Genomic DNA, 16,391 nt, shown 5'->3' with positions numbered 1-16,391 from the left:
GGAGGGTGTCGCTGTCATGGCGCTCTCGCCTGGAGTCCCAGATGTCGCCGTCTTATTCGACACCACTCTTTTTCTGCCTATTCGGGCCACCCCCACCAGCCACGCAGCCCCTGCTTCTTGTGTCTACAGTACGGCCCAGCCACAGTTTCCTTGGATCGCTTGGACTGAAATGCGAGGCAGCCTGTCTTTGACGACTCTTAAATACAAAGGCTCATTACACCGATCTACCAGGGTGCTTCTCAAAGACTACGACACCTGCTATTGCCCCGTTAACTAACTACGGGGTCAGATGACATAATCAGGGGATAGGCATCCTGATGCATTATTCTCGTCCATGTAGATGAAATTTCCAGAATACAGAGGACGGAGGGGTGGCTGCCCACCCGTGGCCATCTCCGTGGTAACAGATATACAAGGCTCATGCAGATCAGCTGGAGGATGCGAAACGGGGGTCCTTCATCGAACACGAGGGAATCGAATTAGTCATGGTTGATTCATTGCATGCCTGAGGTGTTCAGGCAGCAGGCTGAGTAAGTAAGAGCGCCGGTGAATAGCCGACCAATCCCGACGAAGGATAATCAATTGGCAGCCAGTCCAGATTGATGACCCTGGGGAAGGCATGGTGTTCATGCGCAATCATTGGGCCCAATAAGAAGTGAAACAATCACATTCCCCAGAATTTCCAGTCCCGATCAGGCGTTCGATCAGGTGAGAGCAGTGGCGCCACTCAGGCCTGTGTAGAAACACCTGCACGCTGATTGGCCGGCCGGGTGGTGTCCCTGGTGCCTTTTAACCGACCGCCCGGCTCCTCTTCCGCCTCCCAAACAGAACTCAACTCCCGACCTCCATCATCTGCAAACTCACCTGTCTGGCTTTCCCTTCAGCGACAATCCACCGATAGATTCTATGAGATTTTGATTTCTCTCTGCTCCTGCCACTCTCTTGAGTATCTTTTTCAGCATCTACCACACCCCACCTTAATATGTCGTTCTGCAAAGCTACCATGCTCTCTCCGGTGACATCATCCGCCACGCTTCTCAACTTGTTGAGACAGTCGTCCACAAGACACTCCGCGCAGACATGTCGCCTGTTCTCCTCCTATGGAAATGCCCACCGGGCTTCGAAGCGTGATATGCAGACTGCCACTGCGTACCGTCCACACTCGCTGCCCACTTCCTTCCCGCCGCCTCGGAACCCCGGGGCTTCCGACTCCTCCATCACCGCAGACTTCCCCTTCCACGAGATCACACAGCCTCAGATGCCCGGACAGCAAGGCTTTTCGAACATCAACCTCCGGGAGAGCGAAGCACAGAAGCCCAAGGTCTCCGAGACCGCCTCGACGACCCCCTCCAAGCCCACCGAGAAGCCCCGGAGAAAACTGCGTGCGAGGAAGGCGGCGATGAAGTTGACGCCCATCGCGATCGAACAACTCCGCAAACTCCTCTCACAGCCCTCGCCCAAGCTCATCCGCGTCGGCGTCAAGAACCGCGGCTGCTCCGGTCTCGCCTACCATCTGGAATACGTGGAAAAGCCGGGTGCTTTCGACGAGGTGGTTGAGCAGGACGGCGTCAAAGTCTTGATCGACAGCAAAGCCTTGTTCAGCATCATCGGCAGCGAGATGGACTGGCAGGAAGACAAGCTGAGCAGGAGATTCGTTTTCCGCAACCCCAATATTAGTAAGCACCCCTTCCGTGTCTGGTGTCTTTTTGAACATGTTCGCTAACCTATACGCCACAGAGGAACAATGCGGATGCGGTGAATCCTTCATGGTATGATTTGATTTTTGAATCAGATCGGATTTTTTACGTACCTCCATCTTATGCGGATTACATGGGTTTTGCGTTCGTGCATTGGACGGCGTTTGGCGGGGGGGCTTTGTTGGGTTCGGATAATTCTTTTGTTGCTGGACATACCTTTTGATTCCCGGGTCTGAGAGCCCACGACTGTGCAATACATCATTTCCTTTTTACCTGGTTCAGCGCCCATGTCTGGGATCCGATGGCGTTTCATGCTTCATGACATGGGGCATATGGATCCGGTTACAGATTCGACTGGCGGTGGTCTCTTTGACCCTGACTACGAGCTGAAACAGAGTGCCAGACGAGTCAGATATGGGCAGTATGTAGATTGGCGTGAGATAACATAATGACAAGATACTCAATGATTCTTCTCTTTTGTATGACTCCGATTGGGGTCTTGATGCAAGCTCTCTCGGATTCAATATATCACACAAATCGACCATTACAACATTACAACTGCAACAATAAATACAAATCCATTCAATCTTGATATCATTCTTGCATTCAAAGTGGAGACCCACCTCCACAATCAAAATTCATATCAATAACTAATAAGCACCATACCCTTGAATAATACCCCCACTCAATATCATAACCCCATCCATACCGTCAAAGTAGAAGACCTCATCAACCACCCATCAACAAACATCCCAAATCCACAGACCACACCCCCAACCAACCAGAACGACATCATCACTACATCGCCCTCTCCCAAACCCCATCCACATCCTCATGCGGACTGATATTATCCACGATCCCCAACGCCGTCGTCGGCTTCTTATACCCCAGCAACTCCAACATCTTCGGCCCCATCTCACGGACTTTACTCCGAGGGACAGCCAGGAACTGATTCTCCTCTGTGCGAAGATACCCCCTCACGAAGAACAGACCGTGCATTGTGCGCACCGTCCCAGGGACGGAGTTATGACCGCCGCCGTGAAACGCGGAGGCAAGGAAGATCAGGGCTGAGCCGGCGGTCATTTCTCCATCGTGCCATGCCACCATAGAGTTAGTTAGTATAGGTAACCAACCAAGTAACCACCGAGGATATGAAAACCAAAGCTCCGAAAGATAAAATATGAAATAAGAAGATAGAGAAAGAGTGAACATAGAACATACCAGCAAAACAAACCTCCCCAGCCCCAGCTACCCTCCCATCCCCCCACCGATGACTCCCCGGCACAAACATCGTCGCCCCCATCTCCCTGCTGACATCACACCCCGCAATCAGACACCCAAACTGACTGACGTCGCCAAACCCCCACTCCTCGTTTTCGTTCTTGTGTCGAATATGGTGCACGTTGTCGTCCCGATGCAGTAGTTGGCGCGGCGCCCCGTATCCGATATTCATGGACGTGCTGAGGCTGAGCAAGGGATCGATGCGGTTCTCTTCGATGCTGCCTTCGCGGTTGAGCGTGAATTCTTCGAGGAGGATGTGCTGACGGAGGGATTCGAGGAGGGGGTGAGAGGCGCAGATGCGGGCGATGGTGGACGATTTGCCGACGAGGCCTGGGATGAGGGTTGTTTGCGCGGGGATTGTGGGGAAGGCGTCGTGGGGGTGGGAAGGGGGGTCAGTGGTGGTGGTGGTGGTGGTGGTGTATCGATGAGAAGGAAGGGTGCTCCATGGTTGGAGTTCGGTGGTGATGGATGCGAGGTCAGTTTGGGGGATGAAGTCTTTGATGATGAGGCCGCCGTCGCGGGAGAGGGTGGCCAGGATGTTTTCGAGGGGGGTGGTGAGGGGGAGGGTTTGAATGGTGGTTTGGGGTTGGTAGGAGGGTGGGATTGGAGAGGGGATTGGGAGGGGTGCGCGGATCGTTGTCATTTTGGAGATGGTGATGGTTGGTTATATGCGAGGAATTCGAGGAAGTATATCGCGTTGGCTTATACTGTATGCGCGCATCAGGTCTCAAGACTGGGACGAGGGCGTCGGCTTCTGCTCGGAGATCGGGAGTTCAATCCGGATAAGAAATCTGTCTTGTTTTGAATGGCGACGGGGGCACAGTGAATGGCAAGGAACTTGCTCTCGGATTTCCTTGCCGAGACAGGCATTCTGGTCCCGGATAAAGCAGCATGTTGACGGGAGGAACGGGGGACTTTGTTAGTTGCTGCTACTTACTTCTAGGGCCGTGCATGTTGCCTGTTGGCAGAGAGCATCGGTAGCAGTTTTGCGCAGGTTCGGATAGTGGTGAGATTGCTTGGTCTTCCAACAGGAATATTGGCTTTACTTTGTAGCTAAATATGAGATATCATATGGATGGGACTGTCACACGGAGAGCTTGATGGCTATACTAACTCATCTGGAGGAAATAGGACGATACATGTCTCAGCCCTAGATTCGATGTATGTAGGCAAGGTACGATGCAAAGACTATGATCCTAATCTTCACTGCTCTGAGCCATCCAGAACGATGGGCTATTACTGTAATCGAATTGATCCACAATGGCGGCAATATCATAAGATGACAGCCCTATATTAGAGAGCCCGTCCTGGTCATCCAAGATATCAATTACTCAGACTCAGCATTGCGTTTTTTTTTGGCATGAGTGACTTGGCGAGTCAACGAGGGTTGTAATGTCGTTGTCCTGTATAATCATTGGGATTGTTAGTGATGAAGAAAGGTGACGGTCCATGATATACAAGGACCACCAAAGGTTGCGGCATCTATCCAATATAGCAGACCCCAACTCTTCCTCGGGAAGCTCAGTGTGCAAACCCTCTAACTGCGCAACATGAATGGCTTGACTGGCCTAGAGCGGATTAGATTCTGGACATCATTCACCTCTTCCGTTCTGAGAGTCCAAAGATAGGTCGAGTTACAAAAAGGTGTCCCGACTCCCGTCGATCAATTGAACATAGATACAAAGCAGCCAGAGTTAGAACCTAAATTGCCAGAAATGTACTGGAGGGGGTAGATGTCGTCATCCAGGAAGTATGGGACATCATACGCCGAATCCGGATGGAGTCTCTGGGTCATCATGAGGGTGAGACGAGCAGTAGATGACCATGTTGATGTTGGGGATAACCAAACTACAAGGGCCAGGAAGCGCATAGATAAGAAGAAAAGCGGTGTCTAAGCACACCCAACTGAGATTGATTGTTGTGAGTATTCCTCATTGTCATTGAGAGAAGAGTAAAAGGACTGGACCAGTTAACACCCGGAGATCGTGGCTCAAAGCTGGCGACACCTGACAGGTTAGATTCGCACCTGATCACAATGATTGCTGATACCAGAAGTACTTCCTTCTGGTCTCCTCAAAGGCAACGTCGTGGGGCCGTTTCCTTGTTCCTTCATGTTGCTCTTTTGCCTGGACTTGCAGGTCACGGAAACATCTGTCATAGAGTATAAACACACACAATATATAGCTATCAGTCTCCAGCAAGTGTAGCTTTCCGACATCAAGATCTTACGGCTTTCTTCAGCAAAGCGACATGATATCGTACGTCTTTGGCAATTAACACAAGGTTCGTCTCAAGAGCATTTGATTTTGCTCTGGCGACAGGCAATACATCTGCACCAGTGGCGTCAGAATACGCAGACTTGAGAGTCCAGACAAACGAGCCGTTGTCTTACGCGTTTGCGGACTTTTCCAGCCTCCGAGGATCAACTTGCATCGTTACGTGACAGGAGACAGCCCCATTGGTTGTTACTTTGGTATAGAAACCGTTGGATCATCAGGGCTCCTAGTAGGAGCCATCCTCAGACCACTGATATTTGGCCAAGAGACAAGATTGAAGATTGACGGAGGCACGCGAGGACGTGGAGAGGGGATGATCCATGCCATGATAATCACAAGACCGGTCATTGGCCTGGGCTTATCAAACGCGGGCTTGCCAATAATGCCGGTAGTCGTTGCGCCTCAGCTGAAAAATTTCCTGATGTTCAGACTGCTTAATCCCTGCCAAAGCTGCTTGCTGACACAGGCTCATGTCTTTCTCTTGACTACAACGCGATTTATCACCAGATAAGAGGACGGGGATGAGTTGAACAGCCTGAATTGTAGTAAGCAGAGTAGCTTAATTTCTGAGAACAGTAACCAAGCTGATTGACCCATTGCAAATAATTAGGATTGACACCATTGAATACGGAGCCAGCCACGGGGTACAGGAAGATGGAGGAAACACAAGTCGAGATAGCTGCTCCCAAAGGGGACTGGCGTGCACGTGCACGGGCCTGTCCTCGGAAGCCCCGCCTGACCTTTTATGGCTTCCACTCCGTACGCTTGTCGTCCTCGGGAGAATCGCCCGGAATGTCGCCCCTGGGCATCTTGCTGACCGTGGGCCATGTTAAACCGCTGGATTTTCTGAAGATTTCTCCTTTCTCCACGTCGTTCGAAATGCCCGCTTCAGCTGTGTGCGGATCCCGACATCTTCTTCCTTCCCCATGGCGGCCTGCTGAGCATCAACGGCAGGACGGATCCATACCAAATCCGCCTCCTGCGGATGAACAGACCGTGTTCGCTTGGAGATCTTCCACCCAGTGAAGGTGAAGATGGCGAGAAATGCCATTGTGTAATCGCAGAAGAACGTTCCGGCATCCCAGTGTCCACGCAAGAATACCGCATAGCCATAGAAGATCTCCACTACCACGAGCCAAATCAGAGCAATCCAGGTTCCATAGGGTTGGAAATATCCACGGTATGGGAGCTTAGCACGTTGAAACCCCTGCGCTTTCAAGGCCCGATGAAAGAAAAGATAGTTGACACACATTGCGATGTACGTCACGAAAGTTCCGCCAATGATCAAGCCCGTGAGCCTAGAATGGTCAGCTACCTATAATGTCGGCCACTCAGCTAGGCAAGACTTGCCAATTCAGAACCTGCACGGACCCACTACCCAATTTCAAGTACGACAAACATGCAATTCCTAGCGACACCGCCACACAGTAAATCGGCACTCCGTCTCCGGTGCACTTCCGGAAGAGCTTGGGTGCTTGCCCCTTCATAGCAAGCCCGTGCAAGCTCCGAGACGCGGTGTAGACGTAGGCATTGCCCGCCGAGAACATGCTGGTCAGAAGGAGCGCATTGATTAGATGCGGCAATACCTCAATCTTCATGTTGGTCATGGCCATTACATAGGGTGATGCTGCACCAGTGCTCGTATCACCAGCAGCCAGCACTCGCAAGAGGGTTGGGTCATTTGCAGGAAGGATAATACCGGTGCAGAGGGCACCTCCGATGAAGAAAATGCCAAACCTCAAATAGACGGACTTGAAAGCAGTCTTCAAAGCCGTCCGGGGTCGTTGTGTTTCTCCAGCCACGCAAGCCAGATATTCGGGACCAACAATGGTGAACGTGGCCTGCCATAACGCGGCCAGGAAGCCCTGAAAACGACCCAGGTTACCCGTGGAGATATACTCGACAAAGGGCCTCTGCAAAAGTATGAGTCAATCGAGTCCGTCTAGTCATGGACATGCGTGATATCATACCGGTTTGGACCAGTTTCGAAACCCATATGCATCATGTTGTGGATTACCTCCCACCATGGTAATAGCGGTGAAGAGGAAGAGAATGATAATGAGCAGGAGCTTCCCTCCCGCTAGCCAGAACTCAGCCTCGCCAAAGTACTTAACTGCAAACACGTTCGTGAGCCTGACCAGCATATTTTAGCCTTCAGAATTTATAACAACTCATGAGTGGGGATATCATACGCATAGAAAACGATGCAAGCTGAAATGACAGCAGCCGATGGAATGTCAATGCGCCAGAAGGTTAAGACCATGTCCAGGGCCGTGATCTCAAACGGAATTGAGAGTCCCTCATATATGACAAAATTCCAGCCGCACATGAAACCCCAGGCACCGTCGACCCAGGTGCTGGCATGCTGGACAAATGCTGCGCTAACTGGCATGAAGATGGTCATCTCGGCGAGCGAGTTATTTACCAGGGCCATCATACATGCTTGGATGGTGAATGCTAAAAGCAGGCTCGCCGCCCCCTGCATCAGGGCATACCCGATGGAAACAAAAAGCGCCGTTCCTATCGTCCCTCCGATGGCAATAAATTGTATCTGGCGCGAAGTAAGATGGCGTTGCAGGCTTTCAGCTGTCGCGATTGTTTCGCTGTTGCTCTGGGGCTCTGACATCGAAACAGCTTTCTCGGTTGCATCCAGCTTTCTCAAGCGATGATGTATAGTGTTGGTAATGGATCAATGGCTTCCTTGATGGCCGCGACGGGTGCATCCACGCATGGATGATGTGTTTGTATAAAATATTGGGTCTATGTCTCTCCTTGCATGGAGGTGCAAGAGAATGCATGCTACCACGGGCCTTCCTTCGGAACTTAAACTTGAGAAGAAGGGAAAGAGCGAAGCCAAGGGCTAACACCTAGCACCATTTGTAACGAACTTCCCCGCATGGACCGCGTCAATGGGAAGGGACGATCTCTGTCAATAGAAATCCACTAGGGCTACTTATCTTTATCCGGCTGAAGCAGTTGGATTCGAAACCAGTGGCCCAGATCAACACATCAAGTTCTCGACCCAGAACCGCCCCCAAAGCACGGAGTACCCCCTGTAATCCAGATGACCATAAATCTGTCGATATCAGCTCAGGACCGGGAATAAGCGTGGAATACATCTGATTGGATGCACATATCCATGTCGCGCAATCCCAATTCGATTGCGCTATGTGTACTGTTGCTGGGTGTCTTGTAGCATAGCCACGAATGCTCTTTGGTACGCGACTGAGAAACATGCGACTCATTATTGTCATTCAACTGCTGGCCTGGGGGAAGAACTATGGGAAACCACTGCTACACCATACTCGATAAGAGCGGTTGATCTTTAATTCCACAGCTCAATAACTTCATTCAGCATCGAAGGGAGACCTAGGCCGGAGGCAAGTCACCATGCTAATGCGTTCGCAGCCTCCGAGCGCCTTCAATGCCTGATGCTCGAGGTATCTTCCTTGCATCACCACAGCGGTTCCCTGAGATAATGTCAGTCGTCGGCGCTGTAGAAAGCATGACTGCGACAGGGGCCATGGTTTCGCGATAGGTTAAGTGGTTTGATCAGAAGCAGTTAGACACTTAGAGTTTTGCAGCTAGTAATCTCGAAAGTCCTATGTGGCAGTATGAAGAGCTTATATGCCTGCTGTCCTCATATGTCACAGGGTACAACTCTCGGGATCTGGAACAGCCCTCGGAGGACAGGGACATCAGATCTGCTTCTCATACCCAAGCTTTACAGTAAGCGCATTGCCTTCAATCGACCGAAGCCAATTTTGGCCACAATAGAACCCGTATCAGGACCTGATCCCTGCTGGTCAGCGAGCTGATCGGGTTCCACGGAGGTCCCGATCCCGATCTATAGCTGATCGGCTCCTATCAAATATATCAAGGTAACACTGTGCTTGATTACACCAATGAGTGGGCACAAGTCTTCGCACTGATTCTTCTCCTTTTAAGCGATGATCCCATATTAACAAAACCCATCAATAATTCCCCGACAATCCTCCCTTGCAGCAAGTTGATATTGCTGACATCACGTGGGTCCGTCTCCGCCCCGGGCTTATCGGGACTCGGGATGTTCTACTTCTACACTCTTAGTACGGAGTACTCCGTAGTTTACCCCAACTTCCACTCACCCGTGACGTACTTCCATCTCACATCTCCCATCTCACACCACACCACACCACACCACACCACCAACACACCCTCACCCTCTCACCCTTCCTCGACACCACCAAACCCAAAGAAACATGTCGACCCCCTCATCCGCCAAACCAACAACCCCCCTAACCCTAGACGCCCACCCCCCCGCCGAACCCCTCTGCGTAACGATCCGTTTCTCCGCCTCGATCACCGACCTACCCCTCGACATCTTCTCCCCCGAAACCACCACCTCGGCGGGGCTCAAACAACTCATCCGCACGCGCCTACCCCCCAACCTCTCCTCGCACCGTCTCCGTCTCATCCACGCCGGCCGTGGCCTCGAAGACAAAACCCCGCTCTCCGTGTCCCTAAAACTGCCGCCAACGCCCACCCGAAGCCCCCGACCCGAAGCCAATGATGGAGAATCAGACAGCAAAGACAAGGGTAAGGGGAAAGCGCCGGTCCGCAACAACAACAACAACAAACCCCGTCTGTACATCCACTGTTCCATCGGGGATATTGTTCTCTCGGAAGCTGATCTCGCCGCTGAAGCTGCGATCGCGTCCACACTCCACGAGCAGCAGCGGGAACAGCGGCAGCGACGGCGGTCTTCGCTGTCGGATGGGGGACACAGGAAGGATGGTGCGCAGCAGAATACCCAGCAGCAACAGCAACAGGAAGGCCAGTCTAGCACTACGACGCCCGCGCCCCGGGGCTTTGATCGGCTATTATCGGCGGGGTTCACGGCGGCGGAGGTGGCGGGCCTTCGATCGCAGTTTCTGGCTGTGCAGTCGGTGTCACGGACACCGGATACGATGCCGACGGGGGCGGAGTTGCGGGAGCTAGAGGATCGGTGGATGGATGAGGGGTCGTCGGCGGCGGCGATGGCGGCGGGGGGTGGGGAGGCCGGGGACGGGGGGTGTCGTTTACGGATGATGATGGGGGGTTTGGGGCTGGGTCGCGTGGCGCGATGGATGATATGCTTTGGGGAGCGGTGATGGGGTTCTTTTGGCCGGTGGGGTGTGCGATGTGGTTGAGGCGGGAGGAGGGGGTTTGGAGTTGGAGGAAGGGGTTGGCCGTGTTTGTTGGAGTGGTGGTTAATATTGCCTTTGGGGCGATGAGGATCATGAATTGACGGTTTATTTGGTTGATTGGCTTGTTTGTTTGTGGATAGGTTGGATGGTTGGTTTGGTTTGGCGAGTCTGTCTACGCGGCGAGTATTATACCCCCCCTTTTGGATTTACTGGTTGTCCGGGCTGGATTGTCTCATTTGGCTCATTTATGGATTGTTTGCAATGTAACCGGTACTATGACATATGGCCTGATTAGAGCTGATGGATGCTATCATACAACGTTCCGTGATGTGTCTGCGACAGCAGACAGGTAGTGTCGTTAGAAGAAAGAAAAGAGAAAGGCAACCTGTAAATAACGCCCAGTCACAACCAACGCTCAATGGAATTTGCTGTAAATCACAGCGAAGATCAAGAGGACCAGGACGGTGATGATCGCGATCGTGATTATCCGATTCGTAGCCATCCTGCAGAGTGGTTAGAACCGGTGGTTGGATCAAAGGCTGCGACGATATAGCAAAGCCGGTGTGCGAAGGTGTAAGGGGACAGTACCTACGGGCCATGCCCCTCAAAGTTTTGATGCTGGTATCCACATATCCTTCGCTCTCGAGCAGCCGACCTCGAGCATTGGTGATGGTCTCCCGCTGCTGATTCAAGTCGGCCAAGGTGTTGCGACCGATGTCCTCCGTCTCGAGAGCGATGCGCTGACTCTCCTGGAGCCGGGCAGAGCTGCGCTCCAAGCGCTCCGTCCCAGACAGGAGCTGTTGTCTTTGTTCCAGATGCTCGTCCTGCGGATCATCTGTGTAGCGATCGCCAAAGAGCGCTTTCCGGTCGTCCGAGAGCGATCGCAGCTTGCGCTTGGCCTCGTCGACATCCGTCGCGTAGTTGCGAACCCGGGTGTTGACCTTCGACCGTGCGGAGGACGGGATGTTCTGTTTCTCCATGCGCATTTGATCCAACTATATAGCGAGAGGTGTTAGAGACGGCGCGGGGCGCTTCCCGGAACAACATGCGAGCCAGCCAACATACCAATTCCGTGGCCTCATCCAGAGCTCGCTCAGCTTGTCTGATCGCCGACTTCCGTTGTTCACCGCTCGACTCCGCGATCTGGTCCAGCTTCTGATTCAGGTCGGCTTGCACCAGCTTCAGCTCGGTCTCGTAGCTGCTGAACAGCTCCGAGCCGGCGTCGGTGTCTAGCGGGTTCGACATTCTGGGGTTGTGGCGGTCGAGAAATCGGGTGCTGGGTTATGTTTCACGGCAGATCGAAATCGAGTTCAATAGTGGATAGGGGGTTGCGTTGCGGATCCGAGGAAGTGGAGAGAGGAGGAGCGACCTTATCTACCTTCGTGGTGGCTGGCGCCCCTGCTGCAACTCAGGATAAGGGATTGGGACAACAAACGGACTGAGCCACGCTGTCTATCACGAAATGCAGCGATCGAGAATTGACGAATAAAAGCGCTGGTGGTTGACCGCGAGTCCGAAAGGCAGTACTAATGTTGACGATGAGGTGCAGAGGATGGAGTGAGTGCGTTGCTGGACTGACTAGTAGTACTGCCTGGCCGGCTGCACAGGAACCGGGCGCCCGCACGTGATCGGCGACCGAGGCAGATGTTTCCGGCTGACGTCGTCGGCCTCAACGGTCCAGCCATCTTCGGTGTATAAGATGAAAGGTATCTACTACCAAGTACGGGGCTTTCTTCATTGTTGAGCTCAACCATGCCTGGGAGCCGGAGAGCCGAAATGATTTAATATGGGGAGGGAGACATTGTCCCAGTCCAACCAGTCCCAGACTCCAAATTAACTCAACTCCCTCCATCGAAGGTGGGGCTTACTCCTCACTCTCCATCCGACACTTATCCAGGAACCCCCTCACCAGTCATCACTCCTCCAGTGACATGTCACATCTTGTGCTCACGGCCACACTTCTCAGTCTCCCGGCTTGAACTTCAAGAGGAAACTAACTACTAGGTCTACTGAACAAGGCATACCGCTGACTCACTCAGTCGATCCCCCGTCATCTGATGTGATCACACAGAACCGCCACATGAGGATAAGAGGGAGTAGTAGCGTAGCAGGCTGAGATCCGAGCGTGGATACTTCGATAAGTCTGCCGCCACGGCTGTCTACTCCTTTCTGTGAGACCTTCCTGTCACTTTCGTACCTCCAGTGTGCCTCATCCTAGCATCTTTGGATGGGAAAAGGAGCAATCAGCAATATTGTTATCGATCACTCCACAAGACCTTCCTTGCCCCTACCCCTGACCGTGGGAATCTCAGGCTCGACAGCGGAATCCGCCCCCAATTCTTTGAGCTTCTCTGGGGTAACCTGGTCAATGGCAGGCTTGACTGTTTGCAGCCATTGTGTCCATGCCGCTCTTTCAGTCCGAACGTGTCGCTGTCATAGGGGGAGGTTGCACGGGAATCACCTCGTTCTGGGCCCTGCAGAACTCCGTCCACGATGTCCATCTGTTCGAAGCCTCAGCCGATCTCGGTGGGCGTGTCAAGACTCTGCCGTTTGAGCACAATGGCAACCAAGTCGACGTGAACACAGAGTCGCCCACATTCAATGCTGAGGCTTCTCGTCAGTCCCATTCTCCCAGCATGTAGCTTTCAGGGCTAATGATTTGCTCAGCCAATCTGGTTTCATTGCTACGCTACCTTGGGATCACCACCTCTCAGGCGCAACTCTGCTTTGGAGCCACGGAGGGGACCTGCAATTTTCAGTGGTGCGGCAGCGTGCTGAAGAGCATTTTACTCCGCCCATGGGCTCTATGCAGCCTGGAGACCTATCGAATACTGTCAGATATTATTTGGCTAAGATACCTCGCAGTGGATGTGCTGAGTACCAAACTCGGCGCCTGTAAAACCAAGAATGTTCTGCAGTCCCTGTCTGCACATGACTATCTCTCAGGGGAGGGATATTCGAATAACTTCCGGAACAAATACCTTGCTCCAATGCTTTCCATGCTATGGAGCACAAATGCAGGGAAGTTTCTCCCTCAACTCCCTGTCAGAGCCCTTGTCCAGTGTCTGTGTGATCACCAGCTGCTTAAACCTCGTCAAGTGCCGCCCGATTGGCGTTGCATTAAACCAGGCACAAGCCAGCTCGTCCATACCATGAGTCAGCATTTTCCTGCCTCAAAGGTACACCTCAAGTCTCGAGTTGTGGAGGTGATACGCCATGGGAAGAATCAATATGGTGTCCTGACATCTGACGGCCAAGAGATGTTCTTCAACCACATCATCTTCGCTGTGAACGGCCCCGAGACTATCAAAATCCTTGGATCGCACGCAAGTTTGCAAGAAAAGGATATCATCCAGGGCCTGGGATCGACCCGGAACATCTCTGTTCTACATTCGGACCCTCTCGTGAGTATCAGCCCTAGAACTTTGCCAAACTGGCGAGACAGCTCTTCTTACAATCTCAACTAGCTCATGCCCGAGATCGATACCCCAGGGCCTTCGTGCAACTACATACTAGCTTCCGATGACCACCACCGGTTCTCACAATCGATCAAGGACCCGACAGCTCACATCTCCAGTCTCAGCTATATCGCAAACTCCCTCGAAAGCATCCCAGAATACCTCTTCGGTCCGGTATACATCACCCTGAACCCGTTCACCCCGCCCCACCCCAGCCACGTGCAGGGTGTATGGGAATTCGCCGATCCAGAGCCCAGTGCCAACACGCTGGTCGCGCAAAGCCGTCTGCCTTCAATCCAGAACAAACGGGGTCTCAGCTATGCATTCTGCTGGACGGGTCGTGGACACCTCGAAGATGCCGTGACCGCTGGCCTGAGGCTCGCCATAGACCACTTAGGTGCGAAGGTCCCGTTCGAAGTGCAGTACCATCAAGATCCCCTAGACGCAGCAAGTTCCTTGCCTCCGCGAATCGGCTTGAAGGATAATCTGGTTCGGACCATCCTCCGTCTGATCAGCGTTTATCTTCTCATCTTCGAGCTCGTTCTGGTTGGGCTGAGAGCTCTGCGAAATCCAGCTTCAAGGAGAAACTCTCGTCGTATAGAAGAAGAAGAAAAAACAGAGACTGCGTCCGGAGCAACCGAGACTCGTTAAAGAGACTACATCTAGATTTAACGGATGCAGCTTTCAACAGACATCCTATATCAAGAAGCCTCTCGATGGCCAAGATACTATATATAACAAGCGAACTTTCAAATACTTAGTTGGCATTAACGTAAAAATAGCTCGTTCATAGAAAGGCAGTCGCTCTTCCCAATTCACCATGCAGAACATACAGACAGTCACATTAGACGTGGTATACATATTGTTTGCTTGCTTGTATGTCTTTCTTCTCTCTCTCTTCCCGTCGACCTTTTGTCAATTCCGATGAAAGCACAATCCCAAATATCCGTCCGTCTCTAAAAGCTCACACTAACTCCAAGCAGCGAAGTGAACATGACGCGCTTTATTTGAGGAACTTATCGCTATCCTGGTTGACAATGGCGGCGCTTCTCCGCGCATCGAGGAACAGATCTTCGCACTCTACAACATCGGCCTCCTCGATACCGCCTGGGCGTCCGTTGACCCGGGCCAGGATACTGGCGGGGGTCAGGAGTTGCAGGGCATACCGCAGGCTGACCTTGCTGCCGTGCTCGGAGACCTTGTCCAGGGCGGGGTCGGTGATGTTGAGGCCTTCCGTCTTGGCGCGCAGGCGGATGATGGTCTTGATCTCGTCGGGGGAGTAGGCGTGGGTGGGGATGATGAGGAGGCGGGCGAGAAGGTCGGGAGGGATCCCGTGGGCGGCAGCGATGTCGTCCGTGCCGCGGATGACGGTGTGGCCGCGGTTGGATGCGAGGATGACGATGGGAGAGATGGAGGATTCGAGGGCCCGGTTGAGATATGTGAAGCATTCGATATCAAGCATATGGACCTATCGGCGGAGTGTCAGAAAATGTCGAATCAAGAAAGTAAGGAGGTGTGGTGTCTAGACATACCTCGTCGATGAAGAGAACACCAGGAACAAGCTCAGCAACACCCTGGTCAATGTACCGGTTGACAACCTTGTTGATCTCCTGACGCAGCTTCTCGGTAATCTCAGTCTTCTTGGGCTTCATGAGTTGTCCCATCATGCTCATCACATCCTGTCCACCCTGCGGCCTGGCGTTGGCCATATCCAGATCGTGTAGCGTCACATCTTGAACGATTTCCTTCTTCTTGTGGACCTCTCCCTTCGGTACGGGAACGTATTCTTCGGCTTCGAGATCGAACTCGGTCGCGTAGGCGTCGGACCGTCCCACACGCTTGCAGGCTCCGGTGTTAGCTTCGATGTAGATGACGTCTCCGACGGTAACCCGCTCCTTCTGGATGGCTTCGTAGATGCTGGGGTCCAGGCGCAGCTTCTTGGTGCCCTTGGCGGACTTGAGTCCGATAATCAAATGGCTGATCGTACGTCCGTATCCTCCGAGAGGGTTCTCCGTTTCTTCGGGGGTAAGCTCCGTCACTTCACCTTCGTAGACTTCCTTGGTTTCGCGGACACGGAGACCTATCCATCTGTTAGCCATAGGGAAATCGACGGTTAAAATGGAGATGTCGCTTACCAATCGCCCTCCGGAAGTTCTCCATCAGCGCCTCTGTTTTCTTGACCTCAGCGGAGTAGATCTCACTGCCGACAATCGGGCAGAATGGGACCTTGGTTCCCAGCTCCTGCGACACAGCAAGGGCAAGAGCCGTCTTTCCAGTTCCCGGTCCACCGGCCAGAAGAACAGCCCGACCGGCCATCTTCTTGGCCTTGATCAGATCAACCACGACACCGCATGCCTCGCGGGCGAGTCCCTGTCCAACGAATCCATCCGCATTGTTCTCTGCCGTACCATCAGGCCGTAGTCCCAGACCCTTGATATGCGTGTGCGCCGCTGTTCTGTTCTCGCGCGAGTTGCCCTTCACTTCGCTGATCTGGACCATGGTGAAGGGATT

The 16,391-nt window shown here is 52.8% G+C and overlaps 7 protein-coding genes across 7 annotated transcripts; 3 read left to right on the top strand and 4 right to left on the bottom strand.

Annotated features, from left to right (window-relative positions):
• Nucleotides 1-830: 830 nt before the first annotated feature.
• On the top strand, nt 831-1,877 carry isa1 (Fe-binding Fe/S cluster assembly protein ISA1). The gene has a single exon (XM_025542743.1). The coding sequence runs from the start codon at nt 983-985 to the stop codon at nt 1,721-1,723; it is 741 nt and encodes a 246-aa protein (XP_025401545.1). The 5' UTR covers nt 831-982; the 3' UTR covers nt 1,724-1,877.
• Nucleotides 1,878-2,436: 559 nt separating this feature from the next.
• Nucleotides 2,437-3,787, bottom strand: BO70DRAFT_385916 (phytanoyl-CoA dioxygenase family protein). The gene is made up of 2 exons (XM_025545778.1): nt 2,919-3,787; nt 2,437-2,782 (listed from the first exon to the last, which is right to left on the bottom strand). The coding sequence occupies exons 1-2, from the start codon at nt 3,619-3,621 to the stop codon at nt 2,496-2,498; spliced, it is 990 nt and encodes a 329-aa protein (XP_025401544.1). The 5' UTR covers nt 3,622-3,787; the 3' UTR covers nt 2,437-2,495.
• A 1,039-nt stretch (nt 3,788-4,826) lies between these two features.
• Nucleotides 4,827-7,880, bottom strand: BO70DRAFT_369638 (uncharacterized protein; the record flags this gene model as incomplete). Its single annotated transcript, XM_025544691.1, has 5 exons — nt 4,827-4,883; nt 6,165-6,552; nt 6,605-7,167; nt 7,225-7,387; nt 7,447-7,880. 5 exons carry the CDS (start codon nt 7,878-7,880, stop codon nt 4,827-4,829), a joined length of 1,605 nt encoding a protein of 534 aa, XP_025401543.1.
• Nucleotides 7,881-9,447: 1,567 nt separating this feature from the next.
• Nucleotides 9,448-10,386, top strand: BO70DRAFT_378248 (uncharacterized protein; the record flags this gene model as incomplete). Its single annotated transcript, XM_025545254.1, has 1 exon — nt 9,448-10,386. Exon 1 carries the CDS (start codon nt 9,496-9,498, stop codon nt 10,384-10,386), a length of 891 nt encoding a protein of 296 aa, XP_025401542.1. The 5' UTR covers nt 9,448-9,495.
• BO70DRAFT_199312 (v-SNARE protein VTI1) lies at nt 10,371-11,807 on the bottom strand. The gene is made up of 3 exons (XM_025538577.1): nt 11,488-11,807; nt 10,532-11,417; nt 10,371-10,417 (listed from the first exon to the last, which is right to left on the bottom strand). The coding sequence occupies exons 1-2, from the start codon at nt 11,665-11,667 to the stop codon at nt 10,668-10,670; spliced, it is 930 nt and encodes a 309-aa protein (XP_025401541.1). The 5' UTR covers nt 11,668-11,807; the 3' UTR covers nt 10,371-10,417; nt 10,532-10,667.
• A 693-nt stretch (nt 11,808-12,500) lies between these two features.
• BO70DRAFT_199296 (uncharacterized protein) lies at nt 12,501-14,671 on the top strand. Its single transcript, XM_025538576.1, has 3 exons — nt 12,501-13,038; nt 13,090-13,826; nt 13,890-14,671. Exons 1-3 carry the CDS (start codon nt 12,825-12,827, stop codon nt 14,529-14,531), a joined length of 1,593 nt encoding a protein of 530 aa, XP_025401540.1. The 5' UTR covers nt 12,501-12,824; the 3' UTR covers nt 14,532-14,671.
• On the bottom strand, nt 14,641-16,379 carry rvb1 (RuvB family ATP-dependent DNA helicase pontin; the record flags this gene model as incomplete). Its single annotated transcript, XM_025540173.1, has 3 exons — nt 14,641-15,348; nt 15,413-15,960; nt 16,016-16,379. 3 exons carry the CDS (start codon nt 16,377-16,379, stop codon nt 14,884-14,886), a joined length of 1,377 nt encoding a protein of 458 aa, XP_025401539.1. The 3' UTR covers nt 14,641-14,883.
• Nucleotides 16,380-16,391: the final 12 nt, after the last annotated feature.

Source organism: Aspergillus heteromorphus, assembly GCF_003184545.1.
Source record: "Aspergillus heteromorphus CBS 117.55 chromosome Unknown BO70scaffold_6, whole genome shotgun sequence".
Lineage (NCBI taxonomy): Eukaryota > Fungi > Ascomycota > Eurotiomycetes > Eurotiales > Aspergillaceae > Aspergillus > Aspergillus heteromorphus.
Note: the sequence above shows the minus strand (reverse complement) of the source record. Positions and strands in the feature narration are given on the sequence as shown.

Coding starts and splice junctions, on each gene's coding strand:
- BO70DRAFT_199296 (XM_025538576.1), top strand. CDS start 12,825: ATGCCGCTCTTTCAGTCCGAACGTGTCGCTGTCATAGGGGGAGGTTGC. Junction 13,039..13,089: donor ATTCAATGCTGAGGCTTCTC/GTCAGTCCCATT, acceptor TGATTTGCTCAG/CCAATCTGGTTTCATTGCTA. Junction 13,827..13,889: donor TTCTACATTCGGACCCTCTC/GTGAGTATCAGC, acceptor AATCTCAACTAG/CTCATGCCCGAGATCGATAC.
- isa1 (XM_025542743.1), top strand. CDS start 983: ATGTCGTTCTGCAAAGCTACCATGCTCTCTCCGGTGACATCATCCGCC.
- BO70DRAFT_199312 (XM_025538577.1), bottom strand. CDS start 11,667: ATGTCGAACCCGCTAGACACCGACGCCGGCTCGGAGCTGTTCAGCAGC. Junction 11,418..11,487: donor TGGATGAGGCCACGGAATTG/GTATGTTGGCTG, acceptor CTCGCTATATAG/TTGGATCAAATGCGCATGGA.
- BO70DRAFT_385916 (XM_025545778.1), bottom strand. CDS start 3,621: ATGACAACGATCCGCGCACCCCTCCCAATCCCCTCTCCAATCCCACCC. Junction 2,783..2,918: donor TGGGGAGGTTTGTTTTGCTG/GTATGTTCTATG, acceptor GGCACGATGGAG/AAATGACCGCCGGCTCAGCC.